General features: G+C 50.1%; 1 gene segment (V, D, J or C); it reads left to right on the top strand.

Moving 5' to 3' along the window:
- Positions 1-752: 752 nt before the first annotated feature.
- On the top strand, positions 753-19,871 carry LOC117020018 (immunoglobulin heavy variable 1-3-like). The segment is given in 3 exon segments: positions 753-843; positions 19,279-19,581; positions 19,837-19,871. Coding segments are annotated over 3 exon segments (384 nt in total).
- The last annotated feature ends 564 nt before the right edge of the window (positions 19,872-20,435 follow it).

The following is a 20,435-nucleotide window of genomic DNA, read 5'->3' as shown; positions in this document are numbered from 1 at the left end:
ACGCCCTGTGAGCCCAGAGCGGACCCTCTCCTGCAGGGTGCAGACTGGGCAGCAGGGGGCGCTCAGGACCCACCAGCAGGGGCTGCAGCCCCAGGAGCAGGTGTTGAGGGGAAAGGATGGGGCCTCCTCTGAGGGCCTGGGGCTTCCGTCCTCTTTCTAGAAACCTCTAAAGCAAGATTTGGGCAGAGACTGGTGAAGTGTCTGTAAATAACCTGTTCTATCGGGAGAATTTACCAAAGACAATGGGCAGTAAAATCTAATTGAAATTGAAGTTTCTAAGAATACGGTATGTCTTAATAAAACCTAACAACTGGCACCCCAATGAGCTTCAGTTAAAAAAAAAAAACCTGGATGAAAAGGATGAATTTCCCAGTTTGAAATTTTCAAAATTTGAAGACAGACACGAACATAGGATGAGACATTCAGATCAAAGCCCAGAACAGGCTCAGGTGGTCTCCGTGTGGTTCAAAGGTGGATTCTCAGTGAGGATCACGTCCTGGGGGAGGGGTTGTTCCTCAGTGGGAGGGGCTCTGTCTGCACAGATTCAGGGACCTGTTGGGGGACACATATCCTCCAACAAGGATTAGGACTCGGACCCTCAGACGCCCACTGAACATGGTCCTGCGTCATCGATCTTCTCTCAGCTGGGCCAAGTGTTCAGCTATGAAACCCTCTGCTCATGAATATGCAAATGAGCTGAGGTGGGCGGGGTTAAATACGCACATGTCTGGGCCCTGAGAGCATCGCCCCACAGCCACACGCTCCCCGACAGACGTCCTGACAGCACAGCCCTCACCATGGACTGGAGATGGACAGTCCTCTTCCTGGTGGCAGTGGCGACAGGTAAGGGGCTCCCCAGTCCCTGGCTGATGAGGGGACCTGGGCCAGTCACGGGGGTTCCACCCACTCTTCTCTCCTCCCCACAGGTGTCCACTCCGAGGTCCAGCTGGTGTAGCCTGGGGCTGAGGTGAGGAAGCCTGGGGCCTCCGTAAAGGTGTCCTGCAAGGCTTCCGGATACACCTTCACCAGCTACAATATGCACTGGGTGCGACAGGCCCCAGGACAAGGGCCTGAGAGGATGGGACGAATTGACCCTGAAAATAGTAGCACAAAGTACCCACAGAATTTCCAGGGCAGAGTCACCATCACCGCAGACACATCCACCAGCACAGCCTACATGGAGCTGAGCAGTCTGAGACCTGAGGACACGGCCGTGTATTACTGTGCGAGGGACACAGTGAGACGACCTCATCCTGAGAGTGTCAGAAACCCTGAGGAGAGGGCAGCTGTGTGGGGCTGAGGAGACGACAGAGGCAGCTGGGCACAGCCTTTCTTTGACTTACGGTTATAAATATAGAGAAGAAGGAACTGCTTTTGTTAATTATCCATGAAATATTTTCAGTTCTGTCCTGGCAAACCAATTCCCAGGAGGAGAAAAAATAACTAAACTTTCTGTAGGGTTTTCTAATTTTCAAGGTATAAATGTGACCATGATGGTGGCTTGAAACATGACATCCCTGAACTGAGTCCTCAAAAGATGCCAGAATCTTCTCCTTGGAGCAGGAGCAGGCGGCTCCCTCTCTGTGGTCAGAGAAGATCAACTGCATCACAGTCTAAGGGTCACGGCAGGAAGCAGAATGGAGGACAGAGAACACAGAAGCCCTGAGATATGTCCCCCCCCTGGTAGTTATGAGAACACAGGCATCCACCGTCGTGTGTGGACGTGTAGGACCTGCACGTTGGTGTCTCTGGAAACTGTCCCAAAGCATCACAAGTCGGGTTTGAAAGGCAGACTTATCCTCTAACTGTTCATGAAAAGAGCTAAACTGGGTCTACATTACAGCGTCCCCAGGACGGTGCGTCTCCCAGAGGCTGTAGGGGCTCTTTCCATCTTCAGAGCTATATCCCTTGCATTTGGGGCTCATGGCAGGTCCCTACACGTCCCATCCAGCAGCATGTGGCCTTCTTCCCTGGAGCAGAATCTCCCCCCACCTTGTTGTTCCAAGGACGGTGTGTGGCCATCAGTGTCCATACAAGAGGTCCATTCAGTCTTTATTTCAAGTATTTCAATGTATCATACTTTCAAAATGTCTTCTATTTCTTGGGATCAAGACCTTGATACCTTAGGAGCCCACCCTTGGAGCAAGGACAGCTCTTTACACAGGGGACATTAATTTCCTTCATTTGAGGACAAAATGGAGGGTCCCCGTGCCCTTCTTCCTCTGGCTGCTTTTCAAGTCACTCATTCTAAATAGTTGTACCCCATTGTGGGATATCCTGGGGAACCTGCCCAGGGCCCCAACAGTTACCTTCTCTAAACGTCCCTGAAAGTGTCATGTAGTGATGGTTGGACTTCTGGCTGTGGAGAGAGACAACGGGTGGGAAGCTGAGCGCTAAGACATCTGCAAAGGAGAGAAGGAGACAGAACGAGGATGACAAACAGGAAAGGACACTTTGCAGCTCTTTCCGAAAACCCATCAGACTAGTCCCCATCCCAGGGGACAGGCCAGTGCAATGACACCTCTGCATCATTGATCTGATAGAAAGTGTGAACAGTCATTTTAACAGATTGAGTGAGATTCCGTGTGTCCCGTTCACTTTACAGAAAAGCAGCATTTTCATCAGTGACGACATAGGCTCCTCCTCCTGGGTGGTCATTGTACCTGAGGCCACAGAGACTCAGGGGTTCACGTCCTGCAGTTTGCACAGTGGTGGGGAGCTCTCGTTCCATTGCCCTGGAGAGACTTAAGGTCACTTCTTCCAATTCTTAGTCTCCAAAGTGTGAGAATCAGACCCTCAGCGATGAAAAGAACTGGGACTTGTGATACACAGGTGGATGTCCTACCATTCTCACCTGGCATGTGTATGGGGCACAACTTATGAACACAGGGCCCTAAATGTGTAATGTGGCTGCTTTCAGGGTAGCGTGTGGAGGGACAGAAGGAGCTAGATACCCGAGTCCACGTCGTCCTGACCGTTTTGGTGGGATCCCTTTAATACTTTAATCACACACACAAAATAAAGGACCTGGGCTCACAGACAGGGTCACGGTGGAATCTGTAGTTCTCAGGATCTGAAGTATTTCATGAGTCACATCAGTGTCTCCAGCCTCCACGTGCTGTGTCAGTGTGTGACAGCAGAACATATATGGAATAGCTGCAGTAGACAGCCTGTCATTGGTCTGCGGTAGCTGTAAAGCTGGGTCCTGTTGCCTTGCCGAGCCAGTCCACATGTTTGGTGCAGACACACACACACACACACACACACACACAGAGTACATGGTATCGAGAAGTGACTAGGGAAAAGCTGCCATAACCGAGACACATGGGGTGGAGGTGGGCCACCAAACACCTTCTTGGCCCAGAAGATAGTGCTACAGTCACTTAGTCTCCTTGGGAGGTTTGGATGTGCCACCTGTGGACTCAGAGCACAGAGTTTGAGTGCAGTGCTGTCCTGATATGTCACCAGGAACGCCCAGTGTCATACCCGCTTCCAGTGCTCAGGGGACGTTTCTCTCCTGTGTCTCCCTCCAGGTAAGTACAGTCCTTGAGCTTGTGTAGAACACCCTGGGCCCGACTGACTCAGCAGCAGAAGAGGCGGAGTGATGTCTGTGTTGTCATGGACACCACACCCTGTCTGTCACAGGCATGTCCCCAGTCCACCAGGTGTTCACATCGGCAGGAAAACAGCCTGGTGCTTCTGCACTATTGAGGTGTCGACATAACCAGCCATCACATTGGTTAGTTAATGTCACAAGGGTTTGGTAAACTGGCATAAAAGGGCATTTGGTGTCTGCACAACCTGTTGAAAAAGAGAAAGTTAATTAGTGCATGACACAGTTTGAAAAGGAGTCATAGTGGAAACGCAGACAGGGAAGGTGGATAGAAAGAGAGAAGCACTCCCCAGGCAGCTTTAGAGTAAATAATAGTGTGAGAGGTGTTAACTCATGAGAGAACTGTTTCCTACATTTTCACAGAGTGTCCATGACGGTTATTTTAAGGAAGAAGTGAAAGCCAAGTCTCCTAACCTATGACCTGGGGAAAGCTGTCACATCATGGTGCCATCTGCTCTGGGGCCTGGCCAGTGGCCCTGGAGGTGCCAGGTTTCAGGTCACCTGCAGGGACAGCTTCCAGTGGCCTTGGGGTGATGCCCTGGGTCTGTTTAGAGTGGGCTGCATGGATGCAGGAGGCCTTCCCTGTTCCGTGGACCGCAGTGCAGGTGGTCAGCAGCCCCGCGTAGGTCCTTCACAGGGAGCTGACCCTGTGTTTTCTTCTAAGGCCCTGACGGACACCTGGTCCCAGGTCCAAAGGGATGGCAAGCCCTGCCGGTCAGGGGAGGTCACACCTCTTACCTGTTGGCGACATGCCTCACGCACAGTAGGTACCTGTGCACTTAGCACTTCATGGCATCCGATCGTTCATTAAGCTCCTATAATGCTCACTCTATCCAAGAATGGAAAGGTGACAGGTGCCAGCAGACCCTCGTTCCCTGAAGACTATTTCAAGAGGGATCAATCCAGGTCGCCTCAGTATCAGTCACGTTTGCTTTTGTTCTGTTTGTCAAAGCAGGTCACACACCCAGGCCTATTGTGAGCTACAGAGATGAAAGGCAGATTTGGAGTTGCTAGCACGAAATTAATTGTGTGTGTGTGTGAGTGTGTGTGAGTGTTTGTGTGAGTGTGAGTGTGAGTGTGAGCCACTGAAGACCAGATGTGGAGCGGGCTTTCAGCTCCGTGAGTCTGCACCTGCACTTACCTTCAACCAGAGGAACCTAAAGGAGATGAGAGGCCCCCAAAGCCCCCTGAGCTTGTGGACTCACGACTGTGTTGTTGCATCTTCCAGGCCTAGGGTGAAGGGGCTCCCTGGTGGTTTCATCAAGACCTTGCATGGGGACAATGTACAGTGTCATTGGGTTTAGTGACGCCAAATCACAGTTTCCCAGTACGATGTCAAAGCTTATGGAGTCCCTCAGGGAGCATTGTGAGTCAGGGCACAGACATGTAACACTGGCCTAGAGACGCTGGAGGTCATGCCCTGTGAGCCCTGAAAGGACCCTCCCTTGCAGGATGCAAACTGGGCTGCAGGGGGCGCTCAGGACCCACCAAATAAGAGCTGCAGCCCCGGAGTAGTTGGGAAGTGGGAAGGGGAGGGGCTTCCTCGGAGGGCCTGGAGCTTCCTACCTTTTTATGTAAAAGAAAAAATTTTAAAACAAGGTTTGTGCAAGTACTGCTGAAGTATCTGTAAATATCCTATTCTGTTGGGAGAATTTACCAAACATAGTGGGCAATAAATTCAAATTTAAAATGAGTTTCCATGATTCAAGGCAAACACTGAGGTCTGGGACTGACGGTGATGGCAGGTGAGGGCAGGTGTCCTCCTCCTCGGTCTCCTGGTGGAGACCCAGTGGGCTGTTTGCACAGGGCAGTGACGTGGTGTGGGGATGCTGCAGGCTGGGGAGGACACACCAGGCCGTTGTCAGAATTGGCATCGACTTTGAAATACAATCAGGGATCTAACTTATAATATAGACAGATTGGGGATTCTGGTGGTTGGTCAGTCAGTAGGTGTCCTAGGAGAATTAGGGGTTATTTTAGTTTTCTGCTTCGAGGAACATGCATGTGGACATTTCACTACATACAATGTGGCTGACAACATACACTTACATCTTCCCCCTGCTATGTCCACACACCAGTAGATTTAGTATCATTCACTCAATTATATATTGATATTGGCACTTGTCCATGTGTCATCAAAACTGAGCAGTTCCAGATATACCCTTGTGGATTCACTAAGATTTAAACGTCTTCGTTCCCCCACTGGGAAGTCACAGCCCCACACTACTGATAGGGTCCCTTGTCCCTGCCATGGTGGCTCTTTCCCTGCCTGGTAGTCTCCTGCACGAGAAGCCCACCTGAGCTGGGCATCACTACAAGTCCCTCAGGTGGGACACTGAGAATGACCCAGAGAGAGGACAATGGGTGGGGCTGTTCCTACTCGTACTCCTTGCTTCCAGATGCAATAAAATGCCTATAGAGTCAGGTAAGACCTGCATCCTCCTGATCTGTGCCATTTACTGTGCTGAAATACGCATCATTAAAGCTACTACAAAGAAACAAAGGGACAATTGGTAAGTAAAGACAGACAGACAATAACATGCAAAATGTAACACTCATGAAAATACATATGCATGAACCCTGATCTGTACATTCTTAGGTAAATACTACAATGCAGAAAATCACACGTGGTTTTATTACAGGAAAGAGGTTCTGGAACCTCACCTGGCATGTCCATCCCTGCCCTGGAGTGGGATGGGGAAGCAGTGGGGTCCATGGGGAGGGTTCTGGGGCTCCCTCTCAGCTGATATGTGCCCTTGGACACATCACACGGCTCCTCAGGCTGCCGTGTGTAGCTTTACCTCTGCAACATGCAGGTGGGATTGATACCTCGGTCACTTGCTCTGGGTGCTCACACACAAATGAAATGAGGTCGTGGGTGCTGAGCACTCACTCCAGCACCATGATGTATAAGAAATCATGTTTTCCTGAACTCTCACGTGGCCACCAACCAACCAGGACACTCACGCCTGCATGAGGCCCCGCCCTTGTCTAGGTGTCCAAGCCCGGAGCTCCCTATATGGAAGGAGGATATGCAAATAGGGGCCCCTGTGCTGATGAAAACCAGCCCAGCCCTGACCCTGCAGCTGTGGGACAGGAGCCCCAGCCCCGGGATCCCCAGGTGTCCCCATTTTGTGATCAGGACTGAGCACAGACGACACACCATGGAGTTTGGGCTCAGCTGGGTTTTCCTTGTGGCTGTTTTAAGAGGTAATTTATGGAGAACAGGAGACTCTGAATATGTGAGAGAAGATGAGTGAGGTAAACAGTGGATGTGTGACAGTTTCTGACCAGGATGTCTCTGTGTTTGCAGGTGTCCAGTGTGAGGTGCAGCTGGTGGAGTCTGGGGGAGGCTTGGTGCAGCCTGGGGGGTCTCTGCGCCTCTCCTGTGCAGCCTCTGGATTCACCTTCAGTAGCTACTGGATGAGCTGGGTCCGCCAGGCTCCAGGGAAGGGGCTGCAATGGGTTGGTCAAATTAATACTGATGGAAGTAGCACATACTACGTCGAATCCGTGAAGGGCCGATTCACCATCTCCAGAGACAACGCCAAGAACACGCTGTATCTGCAAATGACCAGCCTGAAAGCTGACGACACGGCCGTGTATTACTGTGCGACGGACACAGTGAGGGGAAGTCAGTGTGAGCCCAGACACAAACCTCCCTGCAGGGGACAGGGGGGCTGGGCTGCAGGGGGCGGTGAGGACACCAGGGGGCGCTCAGGACACACCCAGCTCAGGGACCAGCCCCAGGAGCAGGTGGGACCTGGGTGGGGAAGGGGCTTCCTGTTGAGAACAGAGATTTCCTCTGAAATTTCTCAGCTGCCCCCAGGGACAAGTCGTGAATCATCTTTCTGACTCTAATGTTGCGGATTCTCAGCAGCCAACAAAGTGGAAGCAGTGTTTACAATGACATATCGCCAGTCACTGGGGCCTTTCCTTCACCAAATTCCTGTGTGTCCTGGTTGCCACAGAGAGACCATCCTGAGGGCTGCCTTCTCCCCTGTGGTTGGGAAACATTTCCCCCACAGAGAGACCCCAGCTCTGTCCAGGCCTCTGTGGGCTAAGCTCACGCTCTCTGCCCCCCACATGCCCACGGTGTCCCCACAGGGGCCCATACTTCACACAGGCTCACATGGCCCCATGGGGTCAGTCCCCCAGGACCTCTGCCATCCACGGTCTCCGTGTTCCCTACAACACTTTACCTTTAATGTCTTGTTCCTCATTTCGTGAAATCAATGTTGAAACCCTCCCCAACATCACCTTCTGTCACTTCCTGTCCTAATTCTCACTCACACTGTCCTAGACCCTAAGCTCCACGGGCTGGAGCTCTGCTCACACCCCCAGCTCTCCCCACAGTGCCCTTCACAGCAGGGAGGTCCAGTAAATACATGGGCATTCATGTGTCCCCATGTCACCTAATTCATCTAACATGTCTGTCCATTCGTAGGCACCCAGGGCAGGTTACACTCACTAGGGTTTTCAGGTGGCCCTGCTGAGCCCACATGTCATGGAAACATATGACTCATGGTGACACAGGCACTATTGCGGGACAGGCCTGTGTCAGGTGGGGGAACAGCTGGCTGCTGACCACGAGGCACCACTAACAATCCAGAAGCTTTATGACACAGGACATTCTTACAGAGCCCCCTGTACAGAGACCACGGTGGTGGACACTTCATGAGTCGCAATGTTGAGACAGGTCAAGGGAACATACGTGTAGGGGGTGTGCTGGTCTCTTGTCACGTCTCAGTGACCAGCCCATATGTATAGTCAGACACTTATGAGCTAAGTTATGGGAAAGACATGAAGTAGGACAGACAGAACCCACAACTGGAAGTTTCTTTACGAGAAATTTTGAAATACAGCAGAGACATATGAGCTGAGTGTACTTAAGAAGCTGGATAAAGAATAGAAAATAATTGAGTATTACTCTCAGTGAAAATATATAAAATATTGTTTTCTGGCTTGTCTTAATATTTACTCACTTTTTCTTAAAGTATCCATTTGGTTGTACCCATATAGAAGTAATCACCAAACAATTGCACTTTTGAGTCAAGGAGATACAACACATTTCTGCAATTAAAAGAGTTGTAAGTGATGAAAGGTGTTCTCACCCTGGGTCTTCATGTCCTAGTCTCTTTCCAGAGGAGAAGACACTGAACTTAAATGTCAGTCTTTCATCCCAAAGTCTTTGATAGAAGGAAAGGGATCCTGACAACGTGCCTGCGTCCTGCAGCCCGTGTGGCTCAGCGTGACCACGGGGGGACAGGTCACTTCCACAATCCTGCACCAGGTCACCTGGTGGCATGAGCCCAACTTGGTATCAATAAGAAGCAGAGACACTTCTTGTTGCAGAACGAGGCTAAAGATGTGGGAGTCATTTTAAAGCCATTCAACTGAAGAGAAGTGAGAAACAGCGTTTGTGCATCACTGAGAGTGTATGCTGTGCTCTCAGTGTCACTGAATTCTTAACCTTTAACAAGGGCCCCTCACACTGATTTGCACGGGCCCTGACATGGCACAGTCGGTCTGCTGGTGACTTTGGCTTTAGACCCACGTAAAGGTCTTTGCTGTAAGGACTCACCACACTCAGGAAGACATCCATTCAGAGGGGTCGATGCAGGTGGCTGTGATCAGAAGGGCTGAGATTTCCCATGTAGGGAACCCCATATGTTTGCATTTCTGTCTGAGTTTCCTGGTTGGAGAGACTAAGGAGCACTTCAGCTTCCAACAGAAGTGGCCTACTTGTTACTCTGACCAAAGTTTCTGCATCCACTGTCATGGGGACGGCCCAGCATCCCTAATCCAAGGAGAACAGGATTAATTCACTGTATAGTGTAGACCGTTTCACCTGTTAGATCTGTTTTTATAGAAGCCAGCCTTCTGTCATCCACCCCATTGAGTCCTGGATAAATACGGGTTCAGCTACTTTATCAAATAGAAAGGAATCATGGGGGAGGGGAAGAGCGCTCACACACTAGACCCCGAGTGTATAGGAGCCCCCGCCCATCACACAGTGTACAGCCTACAGCCCCACCCACAGGCCCACATGAAGCCTGAGCCCGAGCTGACGAGCAGAGGGGAGCTGAACCCCGAGTCTGGAGAGGAACTTGGGTGCTGGAACCTGGGGTGCTCAGGGGTCTGAATAGGAGCTTCCTGGGGGTACGACTCTGTTTCCCAGGCCTGTCTCCGTGGTTCACGGTAGAGGATAGAGGACCCATGGTTTTCCTGCATAAAATGGGGACAGAACAGGGCAAGGAGCAGCTGCTGGGAATGCAGAAAGGCACCTCCTGCATCGTGTGTGTTCATGCACTTTATCACCTTATCTACTTATCATGTTTCCACATCTTTACAGAACTTTCCTGCTGGGGAGAGACAGCCCCTCGTGGGCATCCAGTCCTCAGAGCAGCACAGCCCAGGCTGGAGCAGGCCTTTCACACACAAACTCACCCACCCAGAGCACCGCCTCTCTCTGGCCCGCACACCAGGACACACTTCTCTGCCTTCATCATCCCAGGCCCAGGGGCCCGGCACAGGGACACGCCCCTCATCGCTGAGCCCACTGACATTACTCAACCTGGTCCATCCAACGCTGATCACCTGCCTGCCCCTCCTTTCCCAGGGAAAGGCCAGTGAGACCAGGTCCTCAGCTGCCCCTCGCTCCCTGTCTCCTGCCTGCTGACCACCCTGGTCCTTCCATGTGGTCTCACGTGGCCCCGAGCTTCCTGTTTGTAGGACCTGTGAGCGTGATAAACTCTGTTTTCCCCTGATCCCCTCCTGTGTGTCCTCTGGTGGCCGTGCCTGACTGACATTTCATGGAAGAATGCAGACAATTGGTACGAAAGCAGGAAGGTCTAGTATTGAGAGGGTGTCTTAGAGACGCCCCGTAACTGCTTGTCTTCACGATTGGCTGTCTCAGTTGGGCTCTGACACCTGGGAAACCTCAGTGTCATGTGGAGTTTCCTGTGTGTGTCTCTCTGCTGCTCTCTGTGGCCTCATTTGGAATCAGTCAGCACCTCCTGTGTTAAACTGTGGGCAGAGGTTTATGTCTCTCTCAGGGGTGGGGTTTTGTGGGTTCTGAGCACCTGTCCAGAAGCCTCTGGAGCTGAGCCCAGACTCTGGGAACCTCCCTGAGCTGAGAAGAGAGAGAACAGGCTCAGCCCTGTCCTGGGACGGGCTTCATTGAACTCTAACCTATGTCACAAAGGGCCAGCGGTCAGCTCACCCCAGCCCTGGGCATCAGAATAGACAGTGGGGAACGAGGAAGCTGCAGGTCATGAGCACATGTCCCTGAGTCATCAGTGACCCCACAGCCGACACCACCTGTCCCTGACGTCCATCAGAAAGGGATGGGGGTGACCCAGTTCTCAGACCAGGATGTGGGCTTCCCGGGACCTGCAGATGATTGACATGGATACAAAGATCTGCCTGCAGCCCTTCTCAGGATGCTCCAGAATCCAACCCTGCCCAGTGTTCTGTTGTTTTAGTTACTACTGAAGAGTTTCTGAAAGTGGAAAGAGACTTGTGAAGTGGCTGCAATAATCAAGACTGTGTGTCATTGGTGGAGGGAGAGACACACGTCAATGGAGCAGAATGCGTGGGACCCTGGATAAGCCAAGGGTTTCCTGATGTGACACACAAAGCACGGACTTTAAAAAAGCAATGTGCCAATTTTTATAAAAGTAATTTTTTATACCTAAAATTTCATTTGAAAAAAATTAATATAAACATCCACATTATCCAAAGTATAACAAATAGGTATCTTATGAAGCAGTGTATAGAGTATGGAAAGACTATTTACTGCTTAATGAGAAGCGAGACAAACCACAGTATAAATGTCCAACATCTATAATGAGGAGCCTCCAAGCCTGACTGTGCAGGAGGCAGTTACTTAGACAAAAATGAAGTCATATGAGCTCAAAAGAATAGGAGTGGGAAGGACTGATTGTGTTTCTGATATATTTACAGGAAATTGATTACAAAATTTTTTTTAGTTGAATTTTTATCTATGAATGTTTTTGAACTGTGAGTATATTTAATGTGTTGGGTTTTTATGTGTCTGCTCAGAATGCTAATAACTTTAGTACACATTACAAATATCCGTAAATTTTAAAACCTGGTGATCGACTCACAAAACTATGGCTTTTCTTTGACCTTTTTCAGTGTATCTTATAGACCAAGTGCTCTTTCATCCCAGACTCAGAGGCTGTATGAATTCAAGAGAAGAGACCCCACTGGGCCCATAAGGACCAGGGGAGCCTGACTCAGTCCCTCCCCACTTATAGGAACAGGCTGCCCCACATGCAAATTTCTCCCCAGGCTCCAGGGTAAAACCCTCCTTGGGCTGTGAGCTCCCATCTCTCTCCTCACACGGGGCTGAGGTCTCTGGGGAAGGCAGAGCTGTGGTCTAGAAGAAGATGGCACTGCTGGGTCTTCTCCTGTGCCTGGTGACAGCCCCCCAAGGTGAGGGTCCCAGGTGACAGACACGGGTCTGTGGGATGGATGTGACTGCACGTGAGTGACAGACTGATTCTCCTTGTCCCCAGGTGTCCTGTCGGAGGTGCAGCTGCAGGAGTCGGGCCCAGGACTGGTGAAGCCCTCGCAGACCCTGTCCCTTACCTGCACTGTCTCTGGATTCTCTTTAACCAGCTATGGTGTGCACTGGACACGCCAGGCTCCAGGACAGGGGCTGGAGTGGGTTGGTGTTATATGGAGTGATGGAAGCACAAACTATAACCCAACGCTTAAGTCCCGGCTCAGCATCACCAGGGACACCTCCAAGAGCCAAGTTTATTTAACAGTGAAAAGCCTGACAGCCGAGGACACGGCCGTGTATTACTGTGCGAGGGACACAGTGACAGGAAGTCAGTGTCAGCCCAGACACAAACCTCCCTGCACGGGACAGGGGGCTGGGCTGCAGGGGGCGCTCAGGACACCTGGGGGCGCTCGGGGTCCAGGAGGCTGTGCTGGTACCACCTGGGGCACTTGTGACATTTGAGATCAGGAAGGTGCCTGAGGGCAGGTGTAAGAGGGAAGGAGGAACAGAGGGAGAGAGTGTCCTGTCACCATGTAGTCACCTTAATTTAATTAAAAATATGTACCGCTGGAGACCCCCCACTGCATCTATTCTAAATAATGACATGGTGTGTTAACTATGCAAACACAATAGATATTTACACGTGGCAAACATATATGTATGTACGTATTTTTTGCTTAATCTCTTAAATTGGGTCTGTACTGAGAACAGGAGGCACATACAGCTGACACTGCAGTAAATTCTCAGAACGTAGCTCCCTGTCTGGATAGTCTCAGGAATCTTCAGCTAAAATAATAATAATAGTAATAATAATAATAATAATAATAATAAATTCCACATGTTTATTTGTATAATATTAGAAACAGTAACTTTTGGTATAAAAAAATTAATCTGAATTGGAATTTAAATCTCCAATATTGTTTTCCCACAGAACCTGAGAATATATACCACATTTTGCTGTGTACAGTGTGCAGTTTTTTGCCCAAATGTGTGAGGGAAAAATAAGCATGAGCATTATACATGGGAAGTACTAATTCCATGTCTATATAAATGTTTTTGGGCCAGCCCGGTGGCTCAGGCGGTTGGAGCTCCGTGCTCCTAATGCCGAAGGCCGACAGTTCGATTCCCAGCTGGTGTGCTGAGTCCTGTACAGCTAAGATTGCGAACAACAGCTCTCCCTGGAACTGAGCTGCCCTGAGCAGCTGTGAGCAGCCTACCGATGACTGGTGACCGAAAGCCTCAGGGAGGAGCGCATGGCTCTTAATACCAGCACAGGATGGGCCAGGGAGCTGTGTCCCACACAACTAGACTGAGAAACAACGGCTTGAACTGGAGGGAGGGAGGACGACGAAGAAGGGGGGGTAAATGTTTTTGAGTCTTTTATTTATGCTTGTGAATTAATGGTGTAACACTAGAAATCAATAAAGCTATCCATATGGAAAATAATACGCTGGAAGACGATAATCAATTTTGTTGAACTTATGACAAACTTGCAACGACGAAGAGTTCCTGGCCTTCTATGATGCATAAATATCATACATTTGTTGCCAGTACACAAAATTTTTTGTACCTTATATCTGTTCAATGTTTTGTAATTATTTGTTATGTAAAATTTCTTGTACCATAATATGTTTTTAAAATGCTGAAATTCCTCTGTAATACAAAATCAAGTACCTGTAGGTAAACAAAGAAAACTATGAATTAAAAAATTAAAACAAACGATCTTTTCCTGAGAGTTTGGACCAAAAACATGGATGTACATTAAACCCAGCAAAACATGGTCTATCCCTCTTAGTTCAGCAGCTTTCAGGAATGCAGTTTCCCAGGCTTAGTCCCCGACCCTATGTAGAGTCTCGTGTCCTCAGGAGGAAAGAGAAGAAAGAGGAAAGCCTAAGTGTCTGTGGGTGAAGCAGCTGGTGCCTCATTTGATTTTCTCCATCTTATGTGGCCATTGAGGATCAGGTCCCGGGACTTCCTAAGAGACACTTAATAAATAACTTTATTCAATGTTATTATTGTCATACACAGAGTCACACACACACACACACACACACATACACACACAAGGACACACAGATGTATTTAATGGATGTGTTCATAGAAGATATATTCTTATAAGAAGAAAAATGCAGAAGCACAATATTTCATTTTCTTTTCCTAAGCGAATTTCTAATATTGTTTATCTTTATTTAACATCTCTATTTTATCTCCATTTTACTTTGTATTTATCATTCACTTACATATGTGTTCCCTTTCATGAAAGTACCACATATTTTTACATAATTACAAATACAAGCTTTCTCACTCAGCTTGGGCTTCCAGGAAAAGGTACCAAAGGCCACGTGGCTTAAACGACAGTAATTGATTTGGACTGTTGTGGAGGCTGGAAAGTTCAAAACCAAGGCCCGGCTGATTTAGGTCCTGGTGAAAGGTCTGACCTGGCTCGCAGTTGACCACGTTCTTACTGAGTCCTTACGTGCCTGAAATGGTGGAGGGAGATCTCTCTCCTCCTCTTCGTACAATGCTCCAAACCTATTGGAGTTCTACCACCACATTCTGACCTCGTGTGACCTTACTTGTCTCCTCAAAGCTCTATTTTACACACCATCATTGAGCAGTAAGACTCCAACATACAAATTTGGGAGGCACCCAGTTCAATCCATAACATCCCACCTCTGGTCCCCCCAAATTCATGCCTTCCTCACATATAAAAGAGTCTGACATTACCCCAACAGCCCTAAAGCCTAACTCATTTCAGCATCAGCTCTAAGGCTAAGGTCCAAATCCTCACCTAAGTATAGTCTCACGAGATATTGGTGAACTTGAGGTGTGATTCATCCTGAGGCAAAATTCCTCTCCAGCTGTGAACCTATGAAACCAGACAAGTTATTTGTTTCCTAAATGTGAAGGTGGGTCAGGCATAGGGGAGACATTTCCATTCGGAAAGTGATGAATAGGAAAGAAGGAAGGAGTGATGGATCCCCATCTGCTCTGTAACCTGCCAGGAAAATTCCATGGGACATGAAGTGTGGAGAACTGTCCTCTTTGGCTGGATGGCCCCCATTCTGTATGGAACAGGGTGATGGTCCCACTTACCAACCCCACTCAGGTGATCTCTCACTTTCTGGAGCCACTAGGGCAGTCTCACCACGGCTGTGCTGGCAGGGGTCACGCGTCGTAGGCTCTGCCGGGGGGTCCCACCCAAAGGCTTTTGCTGCTGGTCGTGTCGCCTGTTCAAACCAAGGAGATGGTTAAAGTCTTTGAAACCAGCAGTCAGCCCTGATGACCTCTAAATCCTCTTTAAGGTCTTCGTTCCTTCTTTTTATCCAGTAATGCATATCCACAGCCAATTTGAACTCTGATCCTGTTCTTTAGATTCCCAGGAGTCTGACAGCATTCCTTCCTTCTGCCCCACCTTCTCGTCCCTGTGTATTATTAAATGATAGTGTATCTGCTGGTATGGCCTCATCTCTACTCCCAGCTTATGCTGAGACACTGATTAAACCAGTGAGGCATACCCATGATTTTATTTGTCAAAGGGTTTTTCAGCAACACCTTTCATGCCCTCTTCACAATCAGCTTTCTAGCTTATTGTGGAAATATGGATACGCTGACAGTTTTTCAAATCTCCAAATTCAGATTAGCATTCGATTAATACTGCGATGCTCAGTCCATCTGTCTGCCCTCACATTTTAGGGGAAACAGCCAGGAGGAACCAAGCCTCTCCAACACTTGGCTTAGAAATCTCCTCAGCTGAACATCCAGTTCCACTGCTCACAAGGTCTACCTTCCACATGACACAGGAAACCAGTTCAGCCAAGCTCTTCGACACTTTATAACAAGGATCACCATTCCTCAGGGACCCATAACGTGCTCCTCATTTCCATCTGAGCCTCAGCAGAGTGGCTTCTTAGGTCCACGTTTCAACCTCCACTGTGTTCACGATGATCTATGTACCAAAACCAACGTCTGGGTGGCTTAAACAACAGAAATCTATTTTCTCACATTCTGAGGGCTCAGAAGGCCAAGGTCAAGTTGCCAGATGAATCGATTACCAGTGGGAACTCATCCTGATGGGCAGACAGCTGACGTCTCACTGTAAACTCATTTGGTGAAGAGAGAGTGACATCTCTCTTTCTCTCCCTCTTCTTATAAGGCCACCAATGCTACTGAATGACCTCATTTAACCATCAGTACTTCCTACAAGCCCTTCTCCCAGTACAGGCCACTGGGTCTTAGGGCTTCAACATGTGAATGGTGGGGGGAGAGAATTCACTCCCTCACAAGCTCCCCAGTTATAAATACCTGTGAGCAGGTTTCATGACCAGAAGGAAATAAGTCACATTCCTGATCATCCTGACTCAGCCACAGGTTTCAGAAGGCAGAGCTAATGAGACGTCCTCACACTTAGATCAGAGCCTCTCAGATGGGATTTGGGGCCCCGCGTCCAGTGCATCCTGGAAGCCAAGGGCACCTCCATCTCCCCACCCTGCTCTGCACCCACCTGGGAAACAACATTCTCACCGCTTGTCTTGTGTTGAAGGAGTGGGAGCTGCTGTCCCTGGTGTGAGGCTGCAGGGGCACCTCCTGGGTCCAGCCAGGGGCACGAAGCCCTTCCAAGTGTGACATCACCTGAGGCTTAACAGGTTCCTGGCCTGTTGTACTTTCCATTTTCCAGCTTCCTGGGAAAGAATTGTAGTTGCTAAGACATTCAGGGATGTTATGTTCACTTATGTCTGTCCAGGTGCCTCTTACTCTTAGTGAGGTGAGATTCCCACCTCTAGTAACAGGTCAAAGATGACCTGTGAAGGTCCATCTGCTTTCTGCACCAACATTAAAGAGTTTGTAAATCATCACTCCCATTCTTAGAAGAGAACCAGGAGAAATGAAGATCAATCATGTGTCCTGAACCCGTCACAGAACTAAAATTGCAAGAGCAGCCTCCACTGTGATAACTGGAAACACAGGCACATCCAGAGTGCAGGTGATTCTGCTCACCTGGGGCAGAAGCTGCTGGAGGCTCAGCTGGTAGGAGCACTTCCAGGTGAGTATTCTGAGTCGATGGAGCACACGGGTGGGCTCCTGTGGGGGAGGCGTCCCGGGGCCACACCCCACACTTCTGGGGGCTTTCCCTCCAGACACATGCAGGTTCTCCAGGGAGGATGCATGTGGGTCCCCTCATGTCCCTGACAGGGGGAGGGGAGGATGAACACTGAGAAATCCACCCAGAACTTCCCTCAGGCAGACCCTCCAGGGAAAGGACTTTTCCAGAACCCTATTTTGAGTGGTGGGGGGGAATTCTTACCTATGACAGACCTAGAGAAGGGGAACAGTTACCAGGGTAACAGAGTCAGGAAGAGACTGTGGGTGCTGCAGGGGGGGAAGGGAGGGGTCACAGGGAAGTGAGCTGACCACGGGAGAGCCCTTGAGGAGGTCACAGCCAGACCCAGGGGACCACCTCACAAGTGATTAATCACAAGGATACATAATGTCACATACACACGAGCAGTCTCACCTGAGTCAGCTGACAACGGTGCTGCCTCCTCCTCCCCTAACTTCTCAGGTCCCAACCCTCCTGCAAACATGGGTTCTCCAAGGGACGCCCACTGCAGGTGCCGTGAGTGGGCAATAGTGTGATTGGACATCATATCTGACAATCTGAGGGACAAGACTGTCCCATCTCATGGGTCCTCTGCACGTATTCCATTGTCTGAGGAATAGTAGAGCCAGGGTGTAGGTTCTTCCCAAGTCTGTGTGTTTGACACATTTCCTGGGGTTCTATTGACAAGAAAAGAGAAATCATACACAGATGCCTAGGGTCAGATTGGGGGACTGCCCATGTAGTTGGTACAGGGGACAAGGACAATTTGGGGTTCATTACTGCTAAAATCATCCACTCTGTGTGTGTCTAATTTATTCACGAGCAGAGGTAGTGCGGTCTGGGATACAACGCAGGGATTCTCAGCTGTCACCTTCAATCAGAGGAAGTCAAAGGAAGTAAGAGGCTCCCAAAGCCCCCTGAGCTTCTGGACTCAGGACTGTGTCAGTGCATCTGGCAGCCCCAGGGAAAGGTCTCCCTGGGGTTTTATGAAACCTTTGTTTAAGGTCTCCTTGCAGTGTCATTGGGGTTTACTGAGGCCAATTGACTATTTCCACAGATGATGTCAAAGCTTATGGTGTCCCTGAGGGAGCATTGTGAGGTCAGGGACAGACATGTAACACTGGACTAGAGACGCTAGAGGTCACGCCCTGTGAGCCCAGACAGGACCCTCCCCTGCAGGGCACAGGCTGGGCTGCAGGGGGCGCTCACACCCAACCAGCAGGGGCTGCAGCCCCCGGAGCAGGTGGGGAGGGAGCGGGGGAGGGGCTTCCTCTGAGGGCCTGGGGCTTCCTTCCTCTTTATAAAAACATGTGAAACAACATTTCGGCAAGGACTCCTGAAGTGTCTGTAAAAATCCTATTCTACTAGGAGAATTTACCAAACACAATGTGCAATAAAATCAAATTTCAAATGAGTTTTCCATGACTTCAAGATGTCTTACACCAACAATATGAATGACAAGGATGGTTTTACTAACTTGAAATTTTAAGAACTGGGGACACACACTAACCCGGATTGAGACATTCAGATCAAAGTCCAGAACAGGCTCAGGTGGTCTCCGTGTCGTTCAAAGGTGGATTCTCAGTGAGGATCACGTCCTGGGGGAGGGGTTGTTCCTCAGTGAGAGGAGCTCTGTCTGCACAGATTCAGGGACCTGGCAGGGGACACATATCCTCCAACAAGGATTAGGACTTGGACCCTCAGACGCCCACTGAGCATGGTCCTGTGTCATCAAGCTTCTCTCACGTGGGTCAACTGTTCAGCTATGAAACCCTGTACTCATGAATATGCAAATGAGCCGAGGTGGGCAGGGTTAAATATGGACATGTCTGTGCCCTGAGAGCATCGCCCCACAGCCACACGCTCCCCTACAGACGTCCTGACAGCACAGCCCTCACCATGGACTGGACATGGACAGTCCTCTTCCTGGTGGCAATGGCGACAGGTAATGGGCTCCCCAGCCCTTGGCTGATGAGGGGACCTGGGCCAGTCACAGGGGATCCACCCACTCCTGTCTCCTCCCCACAGGTGTCCACTCCGAGGTCCAGCTGGTGCAGCCTGGGGCTGAGGTGAGGAAGCCTGGGGCCTCCGTGAAGGTGTCCTGCAAGGCTTCCGGATACACCTTCACCAGCTACTGGATGCACTGGGTGCGACAGGCCCCGGGACACGGATTTGAGTGGATGGGACGGATCTACCCTGGAGATAGTGACACAAGCTACGCACAGAAGTTCCAGGGCAGAGTCACCATCACCGCAGACAAATCCACCAGCACAGCCTACATGGAGCTCAGCAGTCTGAGACCTGAGGACACGGCCGTGTATTACTGTGCGAGGGACACAGTGAGAGACCCACATCCTGAGAGTGTCAGAAACCCTGAGGAGAGGGCAGCTGTGTGGGGCTGAGGAGACGACAGGGACGATGAGTCTCCTGACTTCCTCACACAGAGTCAGGACCTGAGACGAGCAGTGAGGCTCTCAGGGGCCCCTCAGTCATTCAGGGAAAGGTTCCCAGGGTCCAAACATCTGCAAGGAAGAACCAGGGAAAGCCTTTCCTGAAAGGACGGGTCATGTGTCATTGTCCTTGCAGAGGGCACATCTGGAGCCTCCGTGTTCTCTGAATGAGGGAGGGTAGTTCAGGCATCACCTGGGATCACTTGGTGGGAGGCAGATTCTGGGATTGGCCTGTAGTGTCTCCCTAGGGAGTTCTCTCAGTTTCCCTTAATTCTGAAAAACTGACCTGTGCTTGTGGGAAAAGTGATTATAGGAGTGAGTGGAGACTTTTTACTTCCCACCTGTGATCAAGCACCACACACATGACATCTGGGAGGACCATCATGACACGTGGTGACAACGTCATGGGTGACAGGTGTGCCAGGTCAAGCACAGTCTACGTCAGCTCACCGTCCCCTCAGCCTCTCCTGCAGGGGTGAGTTCCTGAAGAGGCTCCTCCCCTCAGACCCCAGCCTGCGGGTGTCCCTGTCCCTGGGGAGTCCTGGGGGTCCTCACACCACAGGGAGCAGCGTGGGGAGACCCTGGATGATGTGAGACCCACGTCCAGCCTCTTACTTTTCCAGGACAAGTGAATCTAATTACCACACACTCGGGGCTCAGATCCACTCACGTGATTCCCTCACAGTCTGGGGCTCGGAGCACGTGCGCAGTTTCACTGGTTGGTATCAAGGTGTT

The sequence above is a fragment of the Rhinolophus ferrumequinum genome, unplaced genomic scaffold (genome assembly GCF_004115265.2).
Source record: "Rhinolophus ferrumequinum isolate MPI-CBG mRhiFer1 unplaced genomic scaffold, mRhiFer1_v1.p scaffold_56_arrow_ctg1, whole genome shotgun sequence".
In the NCBI taxonomy this organism is placed as follows: Eukaryota; Metazoa; Chordata; class Mammalia; order Chiroptera; family Rhinolophidae; genus Rhinolophus; species Rhinolophus ferrumequinum.
This window is presented reverse-complemented; position numbering and strand designations above follow the sequence as displayed.